Source organism: Quercus robur, chromosome 2 (genome assembly GCF_932294415.1).
Source record: "Quercus robur chromosome 2, dhQueRobu3.1, whole genome shotgun sequence".
NCBI classification, from domain to species: Eukaryota; Viridiplantae; Streptophyta; class Magnoliopsida; order Fagales; family Fagaceae; genus Quercus; species Quercus robur.
Genome location: NC_065535.1, coordinates 36,220,365 through 36,243,488, shown reverse-complemented (window position 1 = coordinate 36,243,488; position 23,124 = coordinate 36,220,365). Strand labels below are relative to the sequence as shown.

The 23,124-nt window shown below is 33.3% G+C and overlaps 1 protein-coding gene across 2 annotated transcripts; it reads right to left on the bottom strand.

Annotated features, from left to right (window-relative positions):
* Nucleotides 1–502: 502 nt before the first annotated feature.
* LOC126713537 (laccase-14-like) lies at nt 503–10,258 on the bottom strand. 2 transcript variants are annotated; one of them, XM_050413294.1, is made up of 7 exons: nt 10,082–10,258; nt 9,373–9,524; nt 8,364–8,608; nt 4,569–4,694; nt 3,209–3,800; nt 2,144–2,496; nt 503–790 (listed from the first exon to the last, which is right to left on the bottom strand). In XM_050413294.1, the coding sequence occupies exons 1-7, from the start codon at nt 10,181–10,183 to the stop codon at nt 585–587; spliced, it is 1,776 nt and encodes a 591-aa protein (XP_050269251.1). In that variant the 5' UTR covers nt 10,184–10,258; the 3' UTR covers nt 503–584. The 2 variants fall into 2 exon arrangements, with proteins under 2 accessions (XP_050269251.1, XP_050269252.1); XM_050413295.1 differs by lacking the exon at nt 503–790 and adding an exon at nt 1,482–1,813 and having other exon boundaries at nt 10,082–10,255.
* Nucleotides 10,259–23,124: the final 12,866 nt, after the last annotated feature.

The following is a 23,124-nucleotide window of genomic DNA, read 5'->3' as shown; positions in this document are numbered from 1 at the left end:
ATACTGAGATTACGATCTTGACTTTAGATTTCACTTCTGATATATCAAATTAACTTACACTTCATGATCAAGTTCATTATTCTCTCAGGATTAAGAGTTGATATAAATAAATGTTATGAGATTTATTATTTATTTGACAATTGTTAGTAGAATAATAAATCGATTCTCACAGCGGTCCAGTTCAATATATATTAACGCTTAAAACATATCGACATATCAACTAGAAATCTTCTTTTCCATGATTAAGACAAATCATCTTAGTTTATATGTTATAGTCTTCGCAGATGAAATGTCCAATTTTGTCATCGACTACGAATTAAAATTTTGAGTCTACAAAGAACTTGTAATTTATATTTTCTGTGACTAAATCACATATTATGCATCTCATGGATTATATGATAATGTCCATATATTCATGTTACCAATATTTTAGATAATAATAAAACAAATTTCTTACATAAAACATAATGCTATACATAATGTCATACGTGGCATCATACAATAAGATTTAAAAGGCACATATCCTAACATAAATAACAAACAAATAGTATGTAAGTAGATGAAATGCAATTAGATGAATGCATTTAGCTAAAAATTGGTTCATTTTCTTTTCCTTGATCCAATCCATCAATGTTTTCGAGCCGCAATCTAAATGAAGATTCGCATTGAGGCAATTGAGGAGGGGGTTTGCGAATGCTTGTCTCAGTCGTATCCCCATTCTTTACAATAAAAACAGAAGACATACCCCACGTCATATGTCTATCCAAATGACAATGCCAAAACCACACACCTGCCAAATATGATTGATGTTAGCATCCAAAATATATATGCCAACCAACTAGAGCCACATGATTATAGTTACACTTTTAACGTGTCCAATCAGTTTCAAAAACGGGTTGACCTAACTGTTCTTACATGCATGCAATTGCCATGTATGGAGTATGCTTCACAAAAGGTATGAATCGATTGATCCCAACTTCTCCCTTAAAATTATTATTATTTGCCAGTCAGGTTGTTGGTTGCAAGATCTTGAACCAAAGTATATATTTTAAGCCCACATGCATTTCCTTTTAGAATAACTAAAACTAATTAATATTTACGTTATAGAGACATTGCAATAGGAGGTTAGTGGTCCAAATCGCTATTGTGTAAACTTCAATTCTTTCATAGTAGATTCAGTTTTACCTTGAGGATAGTTAGGTTAAATCTTTCTCAGGTTTTTTACCGATTTGGTTTTCCTGGGTTATCATATTGTTGTGTTTTTTATTTTCTGCACTTTACAATAATATGATATATGTGTGTTAACCTAGACTTGATAATTTGACTAAGTAATCACTTAGCTAATTACTTAGGTTAATCTGGTTGTATTTTAAGGGGTCTAAAAACGTACACATCTCATGGACTATATGATAATATCCAAATATTCATGTTACCATTATTTTAGATAATAATAAAACAATTTTATTAACCACAACATAATATCATACATAATGTCATACATGGCATATAATAGGATTTTAGGGTACTAATCCCAATAGAAGTTTATAGGAGTCTAAATAATAAACAAATAGTACATAAGTAGATGAAATGCATTTAGATGAATGCATTTAACTAAAAATTGGTTAATTTTCTTTTCCTTGATCCAATCCATCAATGTTTTCGAGCCGCAATCTAAATGAAGCATCGCATAGAGGCATTTGAGGAGGGGGCTTGCGAATACTTGTCTCAGTCGTGTCCCCATTCTTTACAATAAAAACAGAAGACATACCCCACGTCATATGTCTATCCAAATGACAATGCCAAAACCACACACCTGCCAAATATGATTGATGTTAGCATCCAAAATATATATGCCAACCAACTAGAGCCACATGATTATAGTTACACTTATAACGTGTCCAATCAGTTTCATAAACGGGTTGACCTAACTGTTCTTACATGCATGCAATTGCTATGTATGGAGTATGCTTCACAAAAGGTATGAATCAATTGATCCCAACTTCTCCCTTAAAATTATTATTATTTGCTAGTCAGGTTGTTGGTTGCAAGATCTTGAACCAAAGTATATATTTTAAGCCCATATGCATTTCCTTTTAGAATAACTAAAACTAATTAATATTTACGTTATAGAGACATTGCATACCTGGATTGTTTGCCACAAATCTAATGGCAAGCCATCCTTCCTTAGGAACTCCGAAGGTATTCACTTCAACCGGATCAACCAGATTAAAACTTTTTGGGTCGGTTACATTGTCATAGATCCCAGGACCTGATCCAACCACATAGAAGCTATGCCCATGCAAATGCATTGGATGAAGCCCTGCGCCTTCCACCAAATTGGTACTTTGAAAAACCATCTCAACTGCTTCATTATAATTCAACACCTTCACTTTGGTCCCAAGTTCTGTTAAGGTATATGGAAAATCGTCTCCTGTGAAGTTAAAATAAGATGGGGGCTGGTCTGGGAAATCTGTAGTGTAAACCCCACTAATGTTCCTGCACGGAAGTCTTAATTTAATCCATTTTCCAAACATATAGGCATCTATGATAGTACGATACTCATGTTAGAATGTTGATAACTAGTTATTAATGAATACAATCTTTTGTAAGTCCATTTCAAAAATAGTGTATTTTTAATTTCTTTTTTATAAAAAGAATCTATAAGCTATATCATAACATTACCGAAAAGAATCCTCTCGATTTCATGGTTCTATTGGTACATCAATGCTATTCAAGCAAAAATGATAACCATATCTACGCTATGCTAGTAAAAGTGCTAACCACATCAATGCTATACCCTAAAATAATTAGTTCACAATTGAGGCTTCTTTTAGTTTAAGAAAACCATTTCCTCAGCATATACCTGATGCAAAACTCAATGCACACCCCACAAGGCAGATTCAACCAATATCCAATCAATCTTAGGCATACAAGAAAAAATGGACCGAATTTGAAATGGATATGATCTTGTTATTATTGTAAGAGAAAGTCCAAGCCTTCTTTCACACTTCACTCATATTCGGTTCTACAAATGTAAGATAACCATGTATTACTATCTATTTTTTTCTACATGGTCTTTGAGTAAAACCCACAGGGCAAGACATGAAATCATAAAGGAGCATGGGAAAGACATTAAAACTGACAACCTTATTCCCCAAGAAAAGCAATGTATATTTTAAATAATTAAATGAGAGAAAGACGGAAAAACCTGTAGTAAGCAAGCAATACATCTGTAGTTGGGTTGGACCAACTTATGTTATTGGCGCTTGTAGCCTTTGCTTCAAGTGTTGATGTAAGGTTATGAAAAATAATGCCGCCCATGGAAAGTGTTATAAACATTCTGGTAGTTATGTTTAGGGGGACATTTACAGGATAATCTTTGTTTGCTAAGCTCTTAAAAAGATTTGTGAATGTTATGGCAGATCGCAAGTCTTTGTAAAAGGGAAGATTACTTGGAAAGGTAGGGGACGATGGGATAGTATAATTGCCTTTATATTGGAGGATCATGGTGGCATTGACTGGGTCAAATAATGTAGCCGGGGCATCTTGGCTCCAAAATTGTCGAGCAGCAATATAATAATGGCCAAGACTCTGATTTGTTGTGAGTAGGATATCCATTGTTTGTCCTGGGCTTATCATGATGTAACTAGTGTTTATGGGTTTGGTATAATGTGCATCTGTTCCAACAACTGTGAGGTTGTGTTGAGCAACTGCGAAGAATAGATCGACAGACACAGCAGCGTTGACAAGTCGAACAAGATAGGTCTTGCCGTATTCAACCATCCAACGGTATGTTGTTTCTACAACATTAAGATTATAGCTCAATGTTAGTTTTTTTTAATATAAATAAATAATAATGCTTATAATTTTTTATTACAAAATATTATTATATCCACATTAACTCAAATGGTTGATTCTCAAAAAAAAATAAATAAATAAAATAACTCAAATTATTGTTATATCTATACTACTATTTAAAGGGTTTCTCCTGTTTATAATTCTTAATTTAGATGCCCAAAATACCCTCAAATTCATCCATTTCTAAGGCTTAAATCATATGATTAGATATGTAAAATTAGTAATTTAAAAACTTCCAATTTTTAGCTAAATTAAAAAAATAATAATAATAGTTTTTTTTTTCTCACATCCACATTTCTCTCTCACGTTAGTTGTCAAATACTAATACAATTTCTTCTTTTTTGAAAAAAAAAATTAAATAAAATTGCTTAATTTTCCACAAACGTAGCATTTTTTTTTATCACTAAACTATTTTCTTCCCACCTCCACATTTCTCTTTCACATTAATAATTAAATACTAATACAATTTCTTGTTAAAATAAAAAATAAAATAAAACTATCATGAGTAAAACATATAAGCCCAAAAAAAAAAAAAAACCTTATTACACATGCAAAGCACATGTGACGAGACTAGTATAAATTAATATGGAACCTACACTTTATTTAGGATTCCAATAGGTGAAATGGCAAAATATATCTTATTTTCACAGTATGATCTAACAAGGTATGCGCTATGCCTGAAGTCCAAAATTCAAAATCTACAATCATACCTTTAGAGCATGGGCACAAATCTCCTGGTTCGCCATTTATAGTGTAAGCAACAGAATGTGGCAAGTCAATACCAGAGTGTAGATCCTCATCCAACGAAGATTTTAAATTTCCTCTGTACAACGAACCTGCATGCTCAATAAAATTGAATCATAAATATGCTTAACATTTTATTATTGATTTACCTAGTAAGTATAGCAGTTATATATTGAGACCAAAATGATTTTGAACGATAAAAGTAATTGTGTTTTACTAAATAAATAACAGATTCTTATATAGGTTTAATTATTACACCACGTATGCCAAAAATCAAAATAACATTTAGGAATTAATTTTTTTTTCCAAAATTTGAAATTTATTTATTAGTTCACTTTTTTTTTTTTTATTACAAAGAAGATTATGCTGCTCATAACTTTAAGTCTTTTTTTTTGTAGCATAATTTTTTTTTTTTTATCATATTATCACGATAAAAATTTTCTTTTACTTTGTCTAGACTATGAGAAGGTGAAGATTTTTTATTTATTTATTGTGTTTTAAAATATGAATAGCATTCATAACTGAACTGTCTTTTTCTAGCAATTTACCTATTTTGGAAACAAAATATTTATCTCATTTGAATTTTAAGTATGAATTCCAAGTAAATTCATTGTTATTGTTAGCTTGTTGGTACTGTTTCTCAGAGTTGTGGCACACAAGAGTTTAGTTCTAAGTTTTGTCTTCTCCCATACATCATTCTCTGGTTATCAACCCCAACAGCCACAGCAATTGTTCACCATCTCGCATTAATTAGGACAACGTATTGAGACCAGAAAGAGGGGAAAAAAATCTCAACTTTATATTTTTATCCCCTGGGCGTTCAGGTTTGCATAAAAATGTCTATTTTATTGTCTAAAATGTTAGTTTACTATTATACTGTACCACTTTACAATACATCCAACATCCTAATTTTTATTTTTTCACCACTTCATTAAAAAAAAAAAATTTATTATCTCTCTCTCTCTCTCTCTCTCTCTCTCTCTCTCTCTCTCTCTCTCTCTCTCTCTCTCTCTCTCTCTCTCTCTCTCTCTCCAAGAACCACCACAAATCCACCATGAACCACACAAAAAAAGAAACAATCCCCACCACCACCAACCCACAAAATGTTGTATATATAGATATATACAATGATAGGTTGTAATAATGATATAAGATTGGAGTATTCATTTGTAAAATGAATAAAATGGAATTTCAAGATCTGTAATTTTCTTTCTGAAAATTCAAGTTTCAGGATGTTCAATCAATCAAGACTTTATATTGAACGATCGAAGCAGTGAGAAAGGTTTCTTGATCGGTCAAAGCTTTTGCTCAATCGATTGAATTGATCAAGAAGATTGATCTGAAGCTTCTACCTGACTCAATTGATGCTCGATTCCTCTCGATCAATCAAGCCACGTAAAAACAGTTTTTGTAGAATTTGTGGTAACTGTTTTGAACGTTGGGAAATGTTTTAAATCTTGTAAATGATTTTATGAGGCATTGTAACTCTCCATACATACCTTTTGAAGGGTTATAACCCTATAGGTATAAATAGAGGTTAATGTTCACTTGAAAAATAGACTATCTCTCCAAAAATTGTAAGTTTAAAGAAACACAAGAAATCTTGTGGGTATTCTCCAAAATTGCTATTTGTAGAACTCAATAAACTTGGTTGTATCCTGTGAACAAGTTTGTAGAAACTCTTTAGAAATTTGCATATGGGGACAAATATTGTCTAAGGATAATATTCAATTCTGCCTCCAAGTCAATCACTAATTTCTATTTACTTGATGTGTTCACTTTGTTCTTTCATTATTACTCCTTGATTTGGTGAAACCCCCAACACAAAACCCATCCCAAAACAAATCCCATAGTAAAAAAATAAAAACTCAGCCACAACAACCATTACAACCCACCACCACCACAACCATCAGAAGCCACCAACCATCCATCAATAATCACAATCATCAACACATCTATATAAAAACAAAAACATACCTAGATCAAAAGGAACCAATCATTGCAAACCTCCATCAAAACCACCACAAATCAAATTGGACAAAACCAAACACCACTACCACCACCACTATCAAAACCCAACACCACAAACCACCAAAACCCAACATCTTTACCACCACAACCCAACCATCAGAAGCAAGATTGAACCACAAACATTCGATTTGACGGTGGTAGAAAAGGAGGCAAGAGAATAGAAAAGTGGGTAGAGTGTTGTGTTTAGCGGCATGAGGAGAGAGAGAGAGTCACATGGGTTAAGTATTGAGAGAGAGACTGGCAAAGTATGATAGAGAGGGAGATCACAGACAGTGAAGAAAGAGTGTGAGAGGAAATAAAATAATCCATTTTATTTTTATCGACACAAATTTGTAGTTGCTATTGATACTCATTTACTGTAGCAATGTGTAAAAAATTTTAAGATATGCCAACTCGAATGTTTGTGGTTTTGGGCATGTGTGAATTTAAAATAGCAACTAGGGAGGATTTACACCTCCAAAGCTAATGCTTAAAAATCTCACATATTAGCTTTATCATATTATCTCTCTTTTATTTTCTTTACTGAATTCTTTCATGTCTCCATCAAGTCCTCTTTCAAGGTAGAAGAAAAACTAAAAAGATGACACTCATGACTCACCTAATCAGATTAGAAAGTAAATATAAATTGTTAAGATCACTTATATCAAATGGTGTATAATAGAAAAATGTGTCAAATTAACACATTTTTGTCCAAAAATTACCCATATCATACAAGTCAAAATTGTGCAAATATGTATTATTGATATAATAACCGTGTAAATTTATATTGACACTATTCATTTTGCATTTATTTTTTATTTTGTTCTTATATATCCCGAGAATGAAAAAAGAGAGTGAATGAGTGTTGTTGTTGTGTGTGAAGAAAGAAATTATTTTAAAAAATTAAGAAAATTTGATATTTTAATAAAATGTATACTCTATTGTTTGAAGTAAAATATTTTCTCATTTTCAAGTATTTGTTTGCATGTAAAATGTATTCAAAGTTGTAAAATATTTTCCTTTGACTAAAACTTTACACGTAAAAACTTGTAGAATGTTTTACCACAAAAACAAGTGTAAAGCATTTTACAAAAATCTCACTCCATCACACCCAATTGACTCTCACTCTCACACTCACCTATTTTCATTCCTCTCTCACACTTTTCTTTTCTTCTCTCATATTTGCCTAAGCCAGACTAGCGACGGTACCACACCAGTGGTGCCACCCTTCACCTCCACTCATCATTGGTGAGAAATCTGGTAACCTCCTCTAAAGGATGATTATAGATCTCACCTTGTTTTGATGTTGAAAGGGACGCCACAAGAGGCCCAAGGTGAGCCAATATTACCACCATTCCCTCACTCACCGCCACTAGCGCCTTCAAGTCCTCCCTTCTCCGTATTAATAATAGACACCCCAAAAAACAAGTAAAAGATTTTAAGCCAATTATATTTTGCATTTAAAACTATTTGAGATTCTTATTTCAAGAACACACACACACACACACATATATATATATATATATATATATTTTACCTTAGAGCACTTACGTTTGTGTGGCCATTTTAACATTACAATAAATATATGCTGAGGATGGAGAAGAGAGAAAGAAAATAAATATTTAAATGAAGTAAGAAACTAAGCTTTGAGTTTGATATATGTGTATGAAAAAATAAATAGCTAAACTAGTAAAAGTAGAGTTGGGTTAGTTTAGCTAAAATTTGAGGAATGGATAAAAATATTAACATACCAAGTATTATGATCTCTTCGTCATTTGCTTTGGGAAATGGATAAGTGGTTCCAATAGCAGGCAAGATAACAATAGCACCATGAACACCGACTCGTGTCCAATCACTGTGAGCATGCCACCAAAGTGTTCCCTCCTCTGTGGAAAGAATGACCTCATAGGTGAAGTTTGATCCTGGTTCAATAGGACATTGTGTGATGTAGTTTGTGCCATCTGACCATGGATTTCTTGGTTGCTTTATACCATGCCTATAAGAATCATAATATCATTTAAGGTTGTCAATCTTGTTAGGCAGTGCTTCTGTTATAAATAAAATGGTAATTTAACCGGTTTAATATGAAAATATTTTATTCTTAGAAAATGTCATAAAAAATATATATGGGCATGGTTGCATTCCTAGGTTTGCAAATCCTCAAGACTCATATTTATGAGAAGGGAAATGATAAAGTTGCTATAAATATTTACTGTATAAGCCTAATAATTTGGCTTGATAATGAATGGATTGGAGAACTTTGCCGACATTAAATAGTTATAATTTTCAATATAGATGTCAACATCAATTTATATAATAAAATCCGTAGTATGGAGAACATCGTACTTGTGAGAATATGAATGTTAGAGTGTATAATAGACTACTCAAACTAAATACCATGTGCAAATATGCCTTAAGTCTGTGTCATTCAGTGCCTCGACCCAAAGAGATGATAACCACATTAAGGATCCGTTTGAATACAACTTATTTTTGCTGAAACTAAAAACTGAAAACACTGTAGCAAAATAATTTTTAAATATATAAATAGTATCGTGGAACTCATTTTTAATAATTTTTAGTGCATGAATAGTGATTCTTGTCTCCTAAAAAAGCTGAAACGCGTGAGGAAAAAAAAAAAAGAAAAATGCAAAACACAAAATGCAAATGCAATAATTCCTATCCAAACCGCACCTAAATGAAAGATAATTTTACAAAATATGGACGCGTGCGGGTTTATTTTGGGAAAGAAGGAGAGATTACCAGTGAATGGTCACCCCATAATATCCTTGGTTATGAACATTGACATACATCGTATCTCCTTTGTGAACCCGTATTACTGGCCCAGGAATACTGCCATTTACAGCTAACATGGTCTCAGTGCTACACAACCTTGTGAAGTTTTCCTCCGTAAGCTGTAAAAGTAGAAGAAGAAGAAGAAGCATATGCTTATAAATTGATGTAACGGAATAAAACATCAAGCTTGTACTCTCCAACTCTGGTGGCAAGTTTATGCTTGTGTTTTCAAACCCACAGTATTAGAAAATCACCTTTAAAGCATCCACATTAGTAAAGTTATATTTTTTAGCTTTTAACAACTGAAAAAGCTAGTTTTTTATTTTAATATTTCACTTTACCATTCATCAAACATTAATAGTTTTATTTTAGCAACACTTTGATTAAAATAATAGTAAAAATTCCCCACAAAAACTTTAGCAACCAGCTACAACCACCTCCACCACAACTCTATCAGCCACAGCCACCACTATGGCAACTACATCTCATGGTAGTGAAAAAAAAAACAAACAAACGAATGAACCAAGAAACAAACGTCAGCCACAACCAAAATCCATGCCATTACTGGACGAAAAGAAATCGCTAGGGAAAACTAATGCTAGCAGAGTAGTTCATCGGTAACTGTGATTTTCAAGATAAAACTACAGAAGGAAACTATACGATAGCTCGTACTTACAACAAAGTCATAAAAATGAACATCGCCCTTGACCATGCAAAGACACTGTACAGCAAGAAACAGAGAGCCCAAAAACAGCGATTCTTTCTTTTTTGGATTCATGCCCTCTTCAGCACGAAACTAGTTTCTTTTTTCTTTTCTCTTTTGAGAATTGAAAACCAGTTTCTTTTGTGATATTCACGTAGTGCTTTGAGAGTTTATATACACATAGGGTTTGTTTGGATTGAACTTATTGTTGCTAAAATTGAAAACTGAAAACTAAAAATACTGTAGCAAAATAATTTTTAAATGTGTGAATAGTATCGTGGGATCCATTTTTAATATTTTTTAGTATATAAACAGTACTACAACAGTGTTTATTGTCCCTGAAACACGTGAAATGAGGAAAAAAAAAAAAAAAAAAGAAAAAAAAGGAAAAACGCAGCTTGGATTCAGCGGAAAACGCTGAATCCAAACGGCACCATAAAACACACCACGTTTGGATACCGAGGTTTGTGCGTCCGTGTTCTCTTTTTTTTTTTTTTTTTTTTTTTTAAGAAACATGTTATTCAAATTTTATGTCACATCAATAACTTCCATACACTATTCACGTAATTATATGTTTTGCCTAAACAATATATACCAAGGCACGTGATTCAACCTAACATTCCAAGAATGAAAAAGATTAATATTTAGTTTCAACTGTCAAAAGTCAATACCATCTAATCACTCAAATCACCGACGTTTTATACTTGAAATATTATGCTCCTAGGAAAAGCAAAAACTAGAAATTAAAAACCGCTTCCTAAACTCTCACAAGGTATCATATAATTGCCAAACATTCCTGCAGGCAAGCTGAGTTGAAGGTTGGTTATTGTTCAAAAAGTGGTTACTAGGAGCACTAGAAGCAGAACATTAGGTTGATGCCAAAAAAACAGAAAAAGACGAAAAAAAAAGAAAGAAAAGAAAAGAGAGAAGTGAGTTATTTTAACTTGTGACATTATTGAGTTTAACAATAAAACCAGAAAAAACCAAAACAGGAAAAAACCAACTAAGCGACATCATTGAGCGTTTCAACACCAAAACCGGAAAAAACCAACTATATATGCTAAATCATTTTAGTGGTCCAGACTCCAGAGTCATATTTTCAAAAAATTCTAGAACATGAGATTCTTTAAAATGAGCTCTCAATAATGCATTGTTGTTTGATGTATTGGATATGAAAAGGGCAAAAATGGTCAAATACCATTTTTAGCTGAAATAATTTGTATTCTACTATTATTTGAGAAATAATTAAGGATTTATTATTTTTTTTAAACTCGAGTTTGTGAACTCAAGTTTGATATGACATGAATTTCAAAAACTCAAGTTTTATAAAAACTGCCACGGTGGCCTCCACTAACCTAAATTATTTTAATTAAAAAATGTGATAAAACTAAAAAGAGATGTCTAACAAACTTAAGCGCGTACCATAAAACTAAGGTCCATATTTCTAGATGGCAACAGACTTAAGCGTGTCCCACAAGAGATGTCTAACATGATTAACTTTCAAACCTCTTTCCAAGTACCCTATGCCACAAGCCATGTCTTTCTCACCTTTAGTACATATTCCCTCTCTCTATCAGCCAAAAATTCCTTCAACTATACTTCAACAACATCGAAGAAAGTGATCACTGTGGCCAGCATGATCTTTCCATACGTTGAAAGCATAGCTTGCGTTGGCCTCAATAAGAGACAAAAAGAGCTAGAGTGATGGTTCTAGAGAGAGAGTGAGTCGGTGAGGGCTTGATGAAAGTGTATGAGTGGAACTCGATTATAACGAAAGAGAATTCCAGTGGCATTTTATATTTTCTTAATTCCAGGTCTGCTTGTGCCATTGTGTCTTTTTTTTTTTTTTTTTTTTTGGAATTTAATTTTCATGAACTCGAGTCTATGTAGAACTCGAGTTTCAAACAATGGTAGATTACAAATTATTTCTTACACAGTGGTTGAACGCAAATTACTTTAGCCAAAGACGGTATTTGGCCATTTTTACCTAGTGAAAAGAAATAGTGTATTTGTGATTTGCAAATATATGGTTTGTTTAAATGGCAGGTTCGACATATTATATATATAAATATAAAAAAATATGTTTCAACTGTGTACCAAGTAATCGATTAATAATTTATTACTATAACAAGGAATCAATGTATCATAGTGCTTCACTTCATCACTTGTACTATGAGTCTATGACTAATTGGGGGAAACTTATTCCTATTGTAACAAGGATTAAATTTCTCTATCCTTATCATTAACGAAACTAGAAAGAGCTCAAGCCTGACTTTAGAATGAGAACAAATAGACGAAAGGCAACAGTGTGGTTCATGGTACTTGAAAGTTCAAATAGTGTAAAAACACCCTTGAACGTTTAGACCCCCAATTTACAAATTAACCAATTCAAGTTTTATGTCAAACAACTAGTGTGCAGAAAATGAACAAAAGCTATAAAACAGAATTGGTAAACAATCTAAGCTAATTAAAATCACATCCACAACAGAAAATAAAAGGCAAAGATAAAGGGAAGAAAGATGAAAACACAAGGACAACACACGATGTGTTGTCGAAGAGGAAACCGAAGCCCTCGGCGTAAAACCTCTCCGCCGCCGTCCAAACGGTCAATAATCCACTAGAAAATGTAGTTGGGATACATGAACAGCAATAAACTCTCCAAGCCTAATCTACTCGATGTACCTAAGCCCTCTAAGTTTCTTGCTCTAACGAGGTTGCGCCGAACCTTTTTCTTTTCTAGCTTACCGGATTCCGCTATAATCCATAGCATCCGCCATCCTTGGCATCTTCCAATGCTTCCCAAAACTCCAAAAACACTCAACACTCTAAATGGGTGTGGGTAGTGTTTGGATAGAAATCTCCTCTCAATAGGTATTACAATGAGAGAGGGAATAAAAAGAGACTACAAAGATTTCTCTCTAAGAATGAGTAGCTCTCTCTAATTGGGTGGGTGTTTTGAAGAAACCTCTCTTAGGGTTTTTCTTTCTGAATAGCCACAAATATTTTGTGGGAATGAGGAGTATTTATACTGGTGTGAGAATGGAATGTGAAGAGTCAGTTTTTTCAAAACAGGGCTGGCTGGCGACTTGACCTCGCGACTTGACTGAGTCGCGAGTTCAAGCCGCGAGCTAACTGAATGGTCAGTCTGAATTTTTGTCCTATAGTGCTCCAGCTGGCATGATTGTTTAGCTCCCCTACATGCTCTGCACGTGTGCAACTTTTGGCGGCTTGTAAGTCGCGAGCCTCCCGCGAGATCCAGCCGCGAGTCCCTGCTTCACTGCACAGTCTTGAGCATTTCTTCACACTCTCTCACACACTACCCTTACATGATTCCCACCTAAATACAGGGTTTCTAAGTGCTGTATTACAAGCAATCCATCGATGTATTGGAGCCACGATCTAAATGAAGCTTCGCATGGAGGCAATTTAGGAGGGGGTTTGCGAATACTTGTCTCAGCCGTGTCCCCATTCTTTACAATAAAAATAAAGGACATAACAGTTCTTACATGCATGCAATTGCTTTGTACAGTTCAATACCAACTTTTCCCTTTAAATTCTTTTTTTAAATCTTTATTTGTAAATCAGGTTGTTGGTTTCAAGATCTTGAACCAAAGTATATATTTTAATCCCACAAGCATTTCCTTTTAGAATAACAAAAACTAATTAATATGTAAGTTATAGAGACATTACATACCTGGATTTTTTGCTACAAATCTACTAGCAAGCCATCCTTTCCTAGGAACTGAGAAGGTATTCACTTGAACCGAATCAACCAAATAAAAACTTTTAGGGTCGGTTACATTGTCATAAATCCCAAAATCTGATCCAATCATGTAGAAGCTATACCATGCAAATGCATTGGATGAAGCCCCAAGCCTTCCAACAAAGTGGTACCTTGAAAAAAATCTCAACTGCTTCATTATAATTTAACAACTTCACCTTGGTCCCAATTTCTGTTAGCGTATATGGAAAATCGTCACCTGTGAAGTTAAAATAAGATGGGAGCAGGTCTAGGAAATCTGTAGTGTAAACCGCACTAATGTTCCTGCATGAAAGTTTTAATTTAATCAATTTCCCAAATATATAGGCATCTATGGCAGTACACTAGTACGATACTCATATTACAATCTTTTGGAAAGTCCATAACAAAATAATGTTTTTTTTTTTTTTTTTAAGCATTTCTAAGTTAAATCATAACCCCACTAAAAAGGATCCTCTTCATTTCAAGGCTTATCCATTTTTTCAATTTCATGGTTCTATTGGTACATCTGTGAAATCCAAGAAAAAACACTAACCACATTTGAGTTATACCCTTAAAGAAATAGTTCATAATTGAGTTACCTTGTAGTTGTTAACATAACCTAGATCACCCTTGTATATGCTTAATGTGCAGGGATGGAGCCAAAAGTTCAAGTTAGGGGGGCGAAGTTAAAAAAAAAAGCACATAACAACACTACGCACGTAGCATAACACTACAATCAACAAACTTTACTAAATACTAACAACTAACCATTGAAATTTCAAAACATCTCAACTAAAAATTAAAAACAAAAAAAAACAAAAAAACAAAACACACACACACACATTAAAAGACAAGCACAACCATTAATTATTTGTTGCTCCTCTATTCATTGGTATTGTTGCTCCTTTATTCATACGGGCATATGCTTTAAAATAAATAAATAAATAAAAATAAAAATAAATAAAAACAAAAAAACAAAATCACCAGATGGGTAGTTCATAAAATAATATAAAAATAAAAAATACCCAATACATGGGTCCAAACTCCAAACAGTAAAAGAGAGTTAAAGTATTGATATAGAAACAGAAACAGTGATTCTTCATTTAGCAACCAAAACAAAAAAAAAAAAAGAGTTCCCCATCTTCTATTGAAAAAGAGAGGAGAGAGTTAGAGACAGAGATTGAGAGAAAAGAGGCTCTACCTATGCTCAACAAAGATGAGAGAGGGAAATACCGTGCTGGAGCTTTCTTGGTCTCTCTCTGAAGCAGATTTGCTACAGACGTGCCATGCGGTGCTGTTGCGTTTTTGGTTTCAGTCTTCATTCCCTTTGCCTCATGTCTCTGTACTTGTGCCTCTCTCTATATTAGGGTTTTTTTTTTTTTGGGCGGGGGGGGGGGGGGGGGGGCAATTTGATGGAATGATTTGATGTCAAATTGGTTTTGTTTCAAATTTTTTAAGGGCTGGGCTAATGTTAAATGGATAGGATCCTTATATTATTGTAAAAGAATTAAAATGTTTATTTATTACATAAAAAAAAATTTATAAAAAAAAAAAAAGACCATGTATTAATTAGTCTCTACATAGTCATTTGAGTAAAACCCACAATTTGTTTCTACTATGGCAAGACATGAAATAGTAAAGGAGCATGGGAAAGACATTAAAACTGCATACCTTATTCTTAACCAAAGAAAAGCAATGTACATGTATATTAAAAATAAATAATTGAGGGGAAGGAGGTAAAAACCTGTAGTAAGCATAGTTGGGTTGGCCCAACTAATGTTATTGGTGCTTGTAGCCATTGCATCAATTGTCGATGTAAGGTTATGAAAAACAATATCGTTCATGGAAAGTGTTATAAAAATTCTGGTAGTTATGTTTCAAGGGACATTTACTGGATGTTCTTTGCTGCTCTTAAAAAGCTTTGAGAATTTTATGGCAGAATGTAAGTCTTTGTAAAAAGGAAGCTCACTTGGAAAGGTAGGGGACGATGGGATAGTATAATTTCCTTTGAATTGGAGGATCATGGTGGCATTGACTGGGTTGAATTTTGCAACCTGACATTTTGGCTCCAAAATTGGAGACCACATCATAATTATCATTTCAAGTGCTTAATTAGAATCTGAAATTGGAATCTAATTTTGCTCCATGTGTTTAAATTTATGTAGGGACCACTAAGAAAAGATCTAATTAGAATTTATAATTGGAGTACAATTTTGCGTCATTTGTACTATTAATTTTCTAAATTTTGCTGCAAAATATTTATATCAACGTAAGGGAATGGAACGGGCATTATCCTCTTAAGTTAAACGACGTTCCAAAGAGAGAAAATTCTAGAGGAAAAAAACAAGAGGAAATTAACACAGTTTCTCTTTACCAACCGCACACAACTTTCTATTTCGAAACACCAATGGCAATGGCAACTGGCAAGTCCACACAATTGAGACGTTCATGACCATCACTACTTCTAGTCTATCATTTTTGTCCACTGTCACTTTATTTTTCTATAATTTTTTTACTAATTCTTGCTGAGTGAAGATCTATTAATCTATTCTATACCCTTATTAAACCACTTTAAAATTAAGTGATTTTTTTTTTTCAAAAGATCTATTATTATTATTAGTATTATTATTTTCTATCCTTCTAAAATTCCAACCTTCTTACAGAGATTGGAGATTCAAAAGCAGGGGTAGGTCCTTTGGATATGATTCTCACTAAGGTTCATCCCTCTCTGTAATTTTGTTTGTTTTTTCCCTTCATTTTGAGGTATTTTTTGTTAGCACAATTCTCCGCAAGATGAAGTATATATTCCTTATATTGCAGATATCCACAACCTCTACTATGAGTCTTGAGTTATTTTGAACAATGTAGGAATGAGTATGGAGTAGTTTATAAATTCGTAGCAAGTAACATTCTTTTCCTTTCCTTTTGAAATATGCACATCATTCGTTTGACAAAACTTCCCACTCACTCTTGCTGGGAATATTTTTTCTGGGATTTCTTTTTTCCCTCTTTAAAACAAATTAACATGGATGCCTTGAAATTTTACTACAGGAGTTTCTGTTTTGGTTCAGCATGTAGAGGGAGACACCAAAGATGCTTAGAAGGCCTATAGAAACATATGTGTTTGACATGTTGCCTCCTGTGGTTTTCGGTTGTTTTACGACATACAGACGAACCCCAATTCACAAGAATCACTTAAAATCACTATTACCCATTTTGTTTTCTAGGCTGCCAGATAACTCTTTTTTTTAGTTTTATTTGAAAGAAAAAAAAAAGTTCAAATCTTTATCTTTGAGAGGTTTCCATTGAATTATTTCCTCAATTGATGATAAAGATTAGTAGGGGAGATATTTCTAAGAAAGGAGCTTTGCCTTAGCAAATAATAGCTATGATGGAAGACATCTAAGACTTGCTGGCTTAGTGTAGACGAAAAAACATGTCTATATCTGAATTTTTAAAACACGGCTATAGCTCCTAAAAACGCAGATATAGATCCTTTGAGCTATACCCTCATTTTCTATAGTGCCATTTTGTAGTGTCAGCATTGCATCGTAGCAATAGACCCAATTGGTCTATACCAACGTTTTAAAAAACGTGGCTATAGGTCTTAGATGCATCTTTTTTGAACAACAACTATAGTGCTTAGTAGTTTTTCTACTTCAACATTTATAGAAAGCTTACAGAAAATGTTTAGATCCCTGTAAACTAGATTGTTTAACCTAATTAATTAACCAAGTGAATACTTAGGTTTATTATTCAGATCTAGGTTAAAACAAAATAATCATATCATGCAAAGCAACAAAAAAGTAAATAAAACAATGATATGATGACCCAAGAAAACCAAACCAGTAAAAAACCTGAAGAGTATTTAACCTAGCTATCCTCAAGATAAAAAGCAAATCCACTAGAAAGAATTGAAGTTTAAAATAAGATTTAGACCACTAACATCCTATTGCTACCATATGTAGAACTTACTACCACGACCCCATGATAGCTCCAAGTTCACGGACTACTTCTTTCCTTGCCTTTACAACACAAGCACCCACACTTGTGACTTTGAAACTCCACACAAAGGTTTATCAACACAAACTCTCTTGTTTGTGACTCCGAGACCATCTTTGAAGGTTTAGATCATCAGCACCTTTGATAACTAGAGAAGGTAGCAACTTTTAAAACACCGGGTCTTGAGATTTTTCAAGGAATAACACCAATAGATGACATGAGAAAGCTTTTTGGGTACAAAACCCTAGATATAAAGGAGACACACTCCTCTCTCTCTAAAAAGCCTTATAAAAACATGCTTAGGGTTTCCTTTATATACTAGAAGAAGTAGATCTGAAACCCTAATCCCTATTGGGCTTGAACTACTGCTTCGGGCTTAATTAAAATTCTGCAGATACGACTCTCGATCAGTTGAGACTGTCTCTTGATCAGTCGAACTAGGCAGATTCTGAATTCTTATTTCTATAGCTTGTATGTTCTTGAATCTTGATTTGAATCACTTTGAGCATTGTCTAATAATACCTATAGGCTCCAGGATCTATATCTAAACAAATTCGTGTACACGATTTGCCAATTGTTCTAAACTTTTAGAACTTAACAAAAGGTTTATAATACTGTTTGCAATATATATGGATCAGTGAAGATTTAAATGTAAATCTTCTTTTGAAAATGGATTTTTTTTTCTTTTGTGTTTTAATAATATTCTAACTAAATACATTTTTTTCTCACCTTTTCTACGGGACAAAGGTTAGTCAGTAGTAATTGATTTACTACTCTACTCATCTTATCTCTTTTATAAACTACTAATCTCTTAGGTGTTAAATATCATTTAGGTTTTGGGTAATTTGATTGGATTGGTTTCAATTTCAATATTTGGGTTAGATTTTTATTTTTAATAATTCAGATTTATTTTGCTGTGGGTATTCGTGTAAGATTTGGTTTTGATTTGTAATATATAATCGCTAAACTTCTATTCAGCCATAAGTTAATCTTTGATTTGGGAGGGGAGAATGTCCACATAGAAGCCATTCAAAATTGGATATGGAATTTAAGCATTTTCGTTCAATGGGTATGTTTCATTTTCTTTGCAATTTTTGATTTTTAAGCTTTTCAGTTTGTGGGTCTCTACGTTTTCAATTGGTTATGATATTTTTTTTCCCCCCAGTTTCCTTTAAGGGCTACTTGGATGCTAAGAAAAATATGTTAGAAAGACAGAGAGAATTACCATTTTCTTTTTGCAGGATTTAAGGCCTGCGTGCAAGCTTGAATACAATATATTTTAACTTGATTTATTTTTTAAAAAAAAATTCTTTGTTTACCTCTTGATCAAATTAATTACTATGAAAGAAAATATCATGTTGATCCTCTACTTTCAAGGTTCTTTTGCTTCTATAAATGAAAAGTTCACCTTAGTGATCCTAAATAACTAAGCCATGTTGTGTTCAGTATGTAATTCTATTTTTCTAGGTGCCAATCAATAAATTCTAATTTTAAAAGATATTTAAATTATAGCCGTTCAACCACGTTGGGCTACAAATCAATAAATTTCATGATTTTTCATTTGTTTCATTTTACTTTTAAATTGTGGGTTTTTTAATTCATCTGGATTAATCACTAGGAAATGTATTAATTTTTTGGGATTCTGCAATTGCTCGATCTCTAATATAGGTGCTCAATAAAAATAATGTTTTGGTTTACATTTTGAGAATGGCCATGGATCACTTTGTAAAATCTAATACTAAAAATGGGAGATTGTGTCTCATCAACGGTTGTACCTATCATTCTTGTGAATTTGGGACTGCTAAATGAGAAATAAATGCTATCATTCTAAGTTTATAAATTTATATAATGACACCCCAAATCAATCAAAACATCCATCATGCTTCAAACAACAACGACAGCAATTATGCATCTACTTAAGCCTCTAGCCGCACCACCAACATCAGCTATGCAACAATTTAAGTTAAGCATTATTGCCACCAAGTAGTCTTATTCTGTATAGGAAAATTTTGGACATGAAAAAATATAATTGAGCTAAATAATCCCATGCGCCTATCCCCATTCAATTTATGAGATACTATTGGACCAATTTATTCTTTTATTTTGTGTTGTATTTAGTTGAATTTTACGGATTATCATTGTAAATTGATATTGTATATGTAGTATCCAATAGTGATTTTACGGAGCTAGTATAATGGAAATTGCAAGAAAAAAACCATTTTAGAGTCTAATTGCACACACAGAATATACAAATTAATTTTATTCTAATTGTCTTATTATTCAATTCCAAGTATCTCTATATTTTAAATACAATTCAATTTCATGTCAAGTTTCCTTCTAATTATACTTTAATGGTCTTATAAAAAATCAATTCAAATTTATTATTAATTATAAATAATGTGTACAAACTGTGTGTTTATGCACCCATACATGTGCATGGGTTAATAATAATAATAATAATATGCAATATACAAAATTGGTCTCTAATGCTAATTTTAGACCCCTGACAAAACATTGTATTTAACCAAGTTAAAGCTAAGTTGATTATTAGATCTATTATGCAGGTTTAAGCTAAACACATAATTATGCAAGTGCGGAAATTTAAAAGAGACACAAAATGATGACCCAGGAAACCAATGAAACCAAATCAGTTTCATAAAATAATTTCAGTTCTCAATACTCATTTCTCATCACTCTAAACTCTAATCTAATTCTCATGTCTCTATCTCTATTATACAATAGTCAAAATAATTCTATTTGTTGTAAATCTAACTACAGTTACCAAACTAGACTCTAAATCACATAGATGTCTTTGATAGTAAATTGTTGCAACGTGAACTTTTTTTTTAATTTTTTTTTTAATAATTTGCAATTCATTAAACAAAAGAGGAGAAACAAAAGGGGGAATCCTCCTTACAAGATGCCAAAAAAAAAAAAAAAGCAAAGGGAAGATTTCCAGAATTAAAAAAACAAGAGGAATTAGAAATTAAAGCAAACTTTGCTGCTATATGGGCAGTAGAGTTACAGAGCCTATTAACCCAAAGGAAAGAGCATGAAAAGAAAACATCAACTAAAATACGAATATTGTTTACTAAGGTGCAAATGAACCAGTCCAGAGTGCATGGGGGGAAAGGCGCATGTCAAAACAAGACTTTGAATCCCCTTCAAAGATGTCATGATGCCAACGTTCATGCTTGGCAAGCTACACTACCCAAAGGAGGGCCTTGGTCTCAACTTGAAGAGGGGAGCGGGTTGGCAAGATTCTAACCCAAACCTTTAAGACAGCACCAAGGTAATCTTTAGCAACAATAGCGCCAAGGTGATCTCTAGCGCCAAGGTGAGAAGTTTGATACGGGGTGATGAGTACACCATTACTCCTTTAGTAGTGGCTACTGCTCTTACTATGCCATTGGTCCAGCATCCTATTTATCCTTACGATGAGTCTCTGCCCCTTGATGACATTATGTCATTTATTATTGGTATTACTACCCAGAGGGGTTCCAATCCTCAGATCACCTCTCACAAGCTAACCGAGACTCATTATCTTTTCTTTCAGATTTCTTGCCATTTTATTTGGCCTATCTCTCATCTACACACCATTCCTTTGGAGAGATGTGCGTTTTTATATGCCTCTATTTCTGATGCTTCTATGAGCTTTCCTCATCTTTTTATTTGTTCTTTAATTGAGGTTCATCAAAGTAGTTCTATTGTTCATGCTCTTTTCTTCCCCATTTTTATTCATCGGATTCTTTTGCATCTAGGATTAGATGACTTTCCCGCGTCTGAGCATGTTCATATGGTTACTCCCATAGGTGCCACCTTTCTTAGGCAAAGGGCTGCTCAAATGAGAGCGAGCTCTAAACACCCTAAGGTTGAGCCTTCCAATGTCGCATCTCCTCCTCCCTCTTCTACAGGTGATACTATGGTTGAGGAGTTTGTTGATCCTCCTGTTGCTATTACTATTCCTCCACCTTCTACCTTGAATGATTTAGACATTTGACGTATTTTGGAGACTGTCATGACCATTCAAGCGACTCATGGTCAACTTTTGGTAGACAAGCTTAATGAGCTTCGTGCTTTGCAAGCAGATTTGGAGCATTTGAGATGGTTGCCTTCGCCACCTCCTTTTGATGATGAGTGATTGTCCTTTGGTAATTCGTAACAAAAAGGGGGAGTACATATGTAGATGAGATTTTGTTGTTAGGGGGAGATTTTTGATGTTTTGGAGCTGTGGAGCTTTTAGATTGTATCTAGGTGCTTCATTATGTATTTACATTTTTGGCTCATGATGCATTCTTTGTTTTTGTTTGGGTTGTCCATGATAGAGGGAGATACATTGATCATATATGTTTCTTGTTTCATATTTTTTATAGATTTATATGTCTAAGATTATTCATGATATATGTCTTTATTTGTTATGTTATGTGAAATCAAGAAGTAACTTTATTTTACTTGTATTTTCCACACATGCGTTTATGTGTTTGTTAAGTGTTACAAGAATATACAGGTTGATTCAGTCATGTTGCTGTCTAAACTTGCAACTAATAGATGGTAGTTAGGTTGAATTTGTTATGTTGGACTATGTTTTTTAAATGGGCTGTTTTTTATGTACACTTTGAGCATTTTGTTAAGTTTGTGTTTTGTCACGGATTGCCAAAAGGGGAGTTTGTTAGGTTCTAAGGAGTCAGGAACTAATGTATTAGAACTTCATTTTGTAATGTTGGCAAATCATGATCAAAACGTAGTATGTGCTTTTATGTAAAGTTGGAATCGAGTTATTGCAGGATTTACTTTGTAAATCTTCTTGGCTCGATCGATCGAGAATTAGACTCTATCAATCGAAAGTCATGCAAAATGTTTTTTTTTTGCAGAATTTCCAACTCAGCCCAAGCCCATTTGACGTGTAAGGTTTTATGTTTTACCTTAAGTATAGAATAGTGTTGCTCTTTATGTTGTGTGTGTGAATCTTTTGTGAGATTTAGAGGTGTTAGCCTTCACATACACTTAGGGTTTCCAATCTAAAGATTGATGTCAAGAGTTTAGTGATCAATTCAGTTGCAGATTCAAGAGCTTAAAAATACATAAGCGAGAGTGCTTATACTAGATGTGAATCCAAGAAAGAAGTAGTTCGTGGACTCGAAACTGTCATGTGGTCGTGGTAGTAAGTTTCCTACTTAAGATAGCAATAGGATATTAGTGGTCTAAGTCACTATTGTGTAAACTTCAATTCTTTCATAGTGGATTCAGTTTTACCTAAAAGATAGTTAGGTTA

Excerpts from the sequence above, each read along its gene's own strand:
- LOC126713537 (XM_050413294.1), bottom strand. The coding sequence starts at position 10,183 with ATGAATCCAAAAAAGAAAGAATCGCTGTTTTTGGGCTCTCTGTTTCTT. Across the intron at positions 9,525-10,081 it reads TTCATTTTTATGACTTTGTT|CTTACGGAGGAAAACTTCAC; the intron begins GTAAGTACGAGC and ends CTACTTTTACAG. Across the intron at positions 2,497-3,208 it reads GTATTGCTTGCTTACTACAG|GAACATTAGTGGGGTTTACA; the intron begins GTTTTTCCGTCT and ends ACTTCCGTGCAG.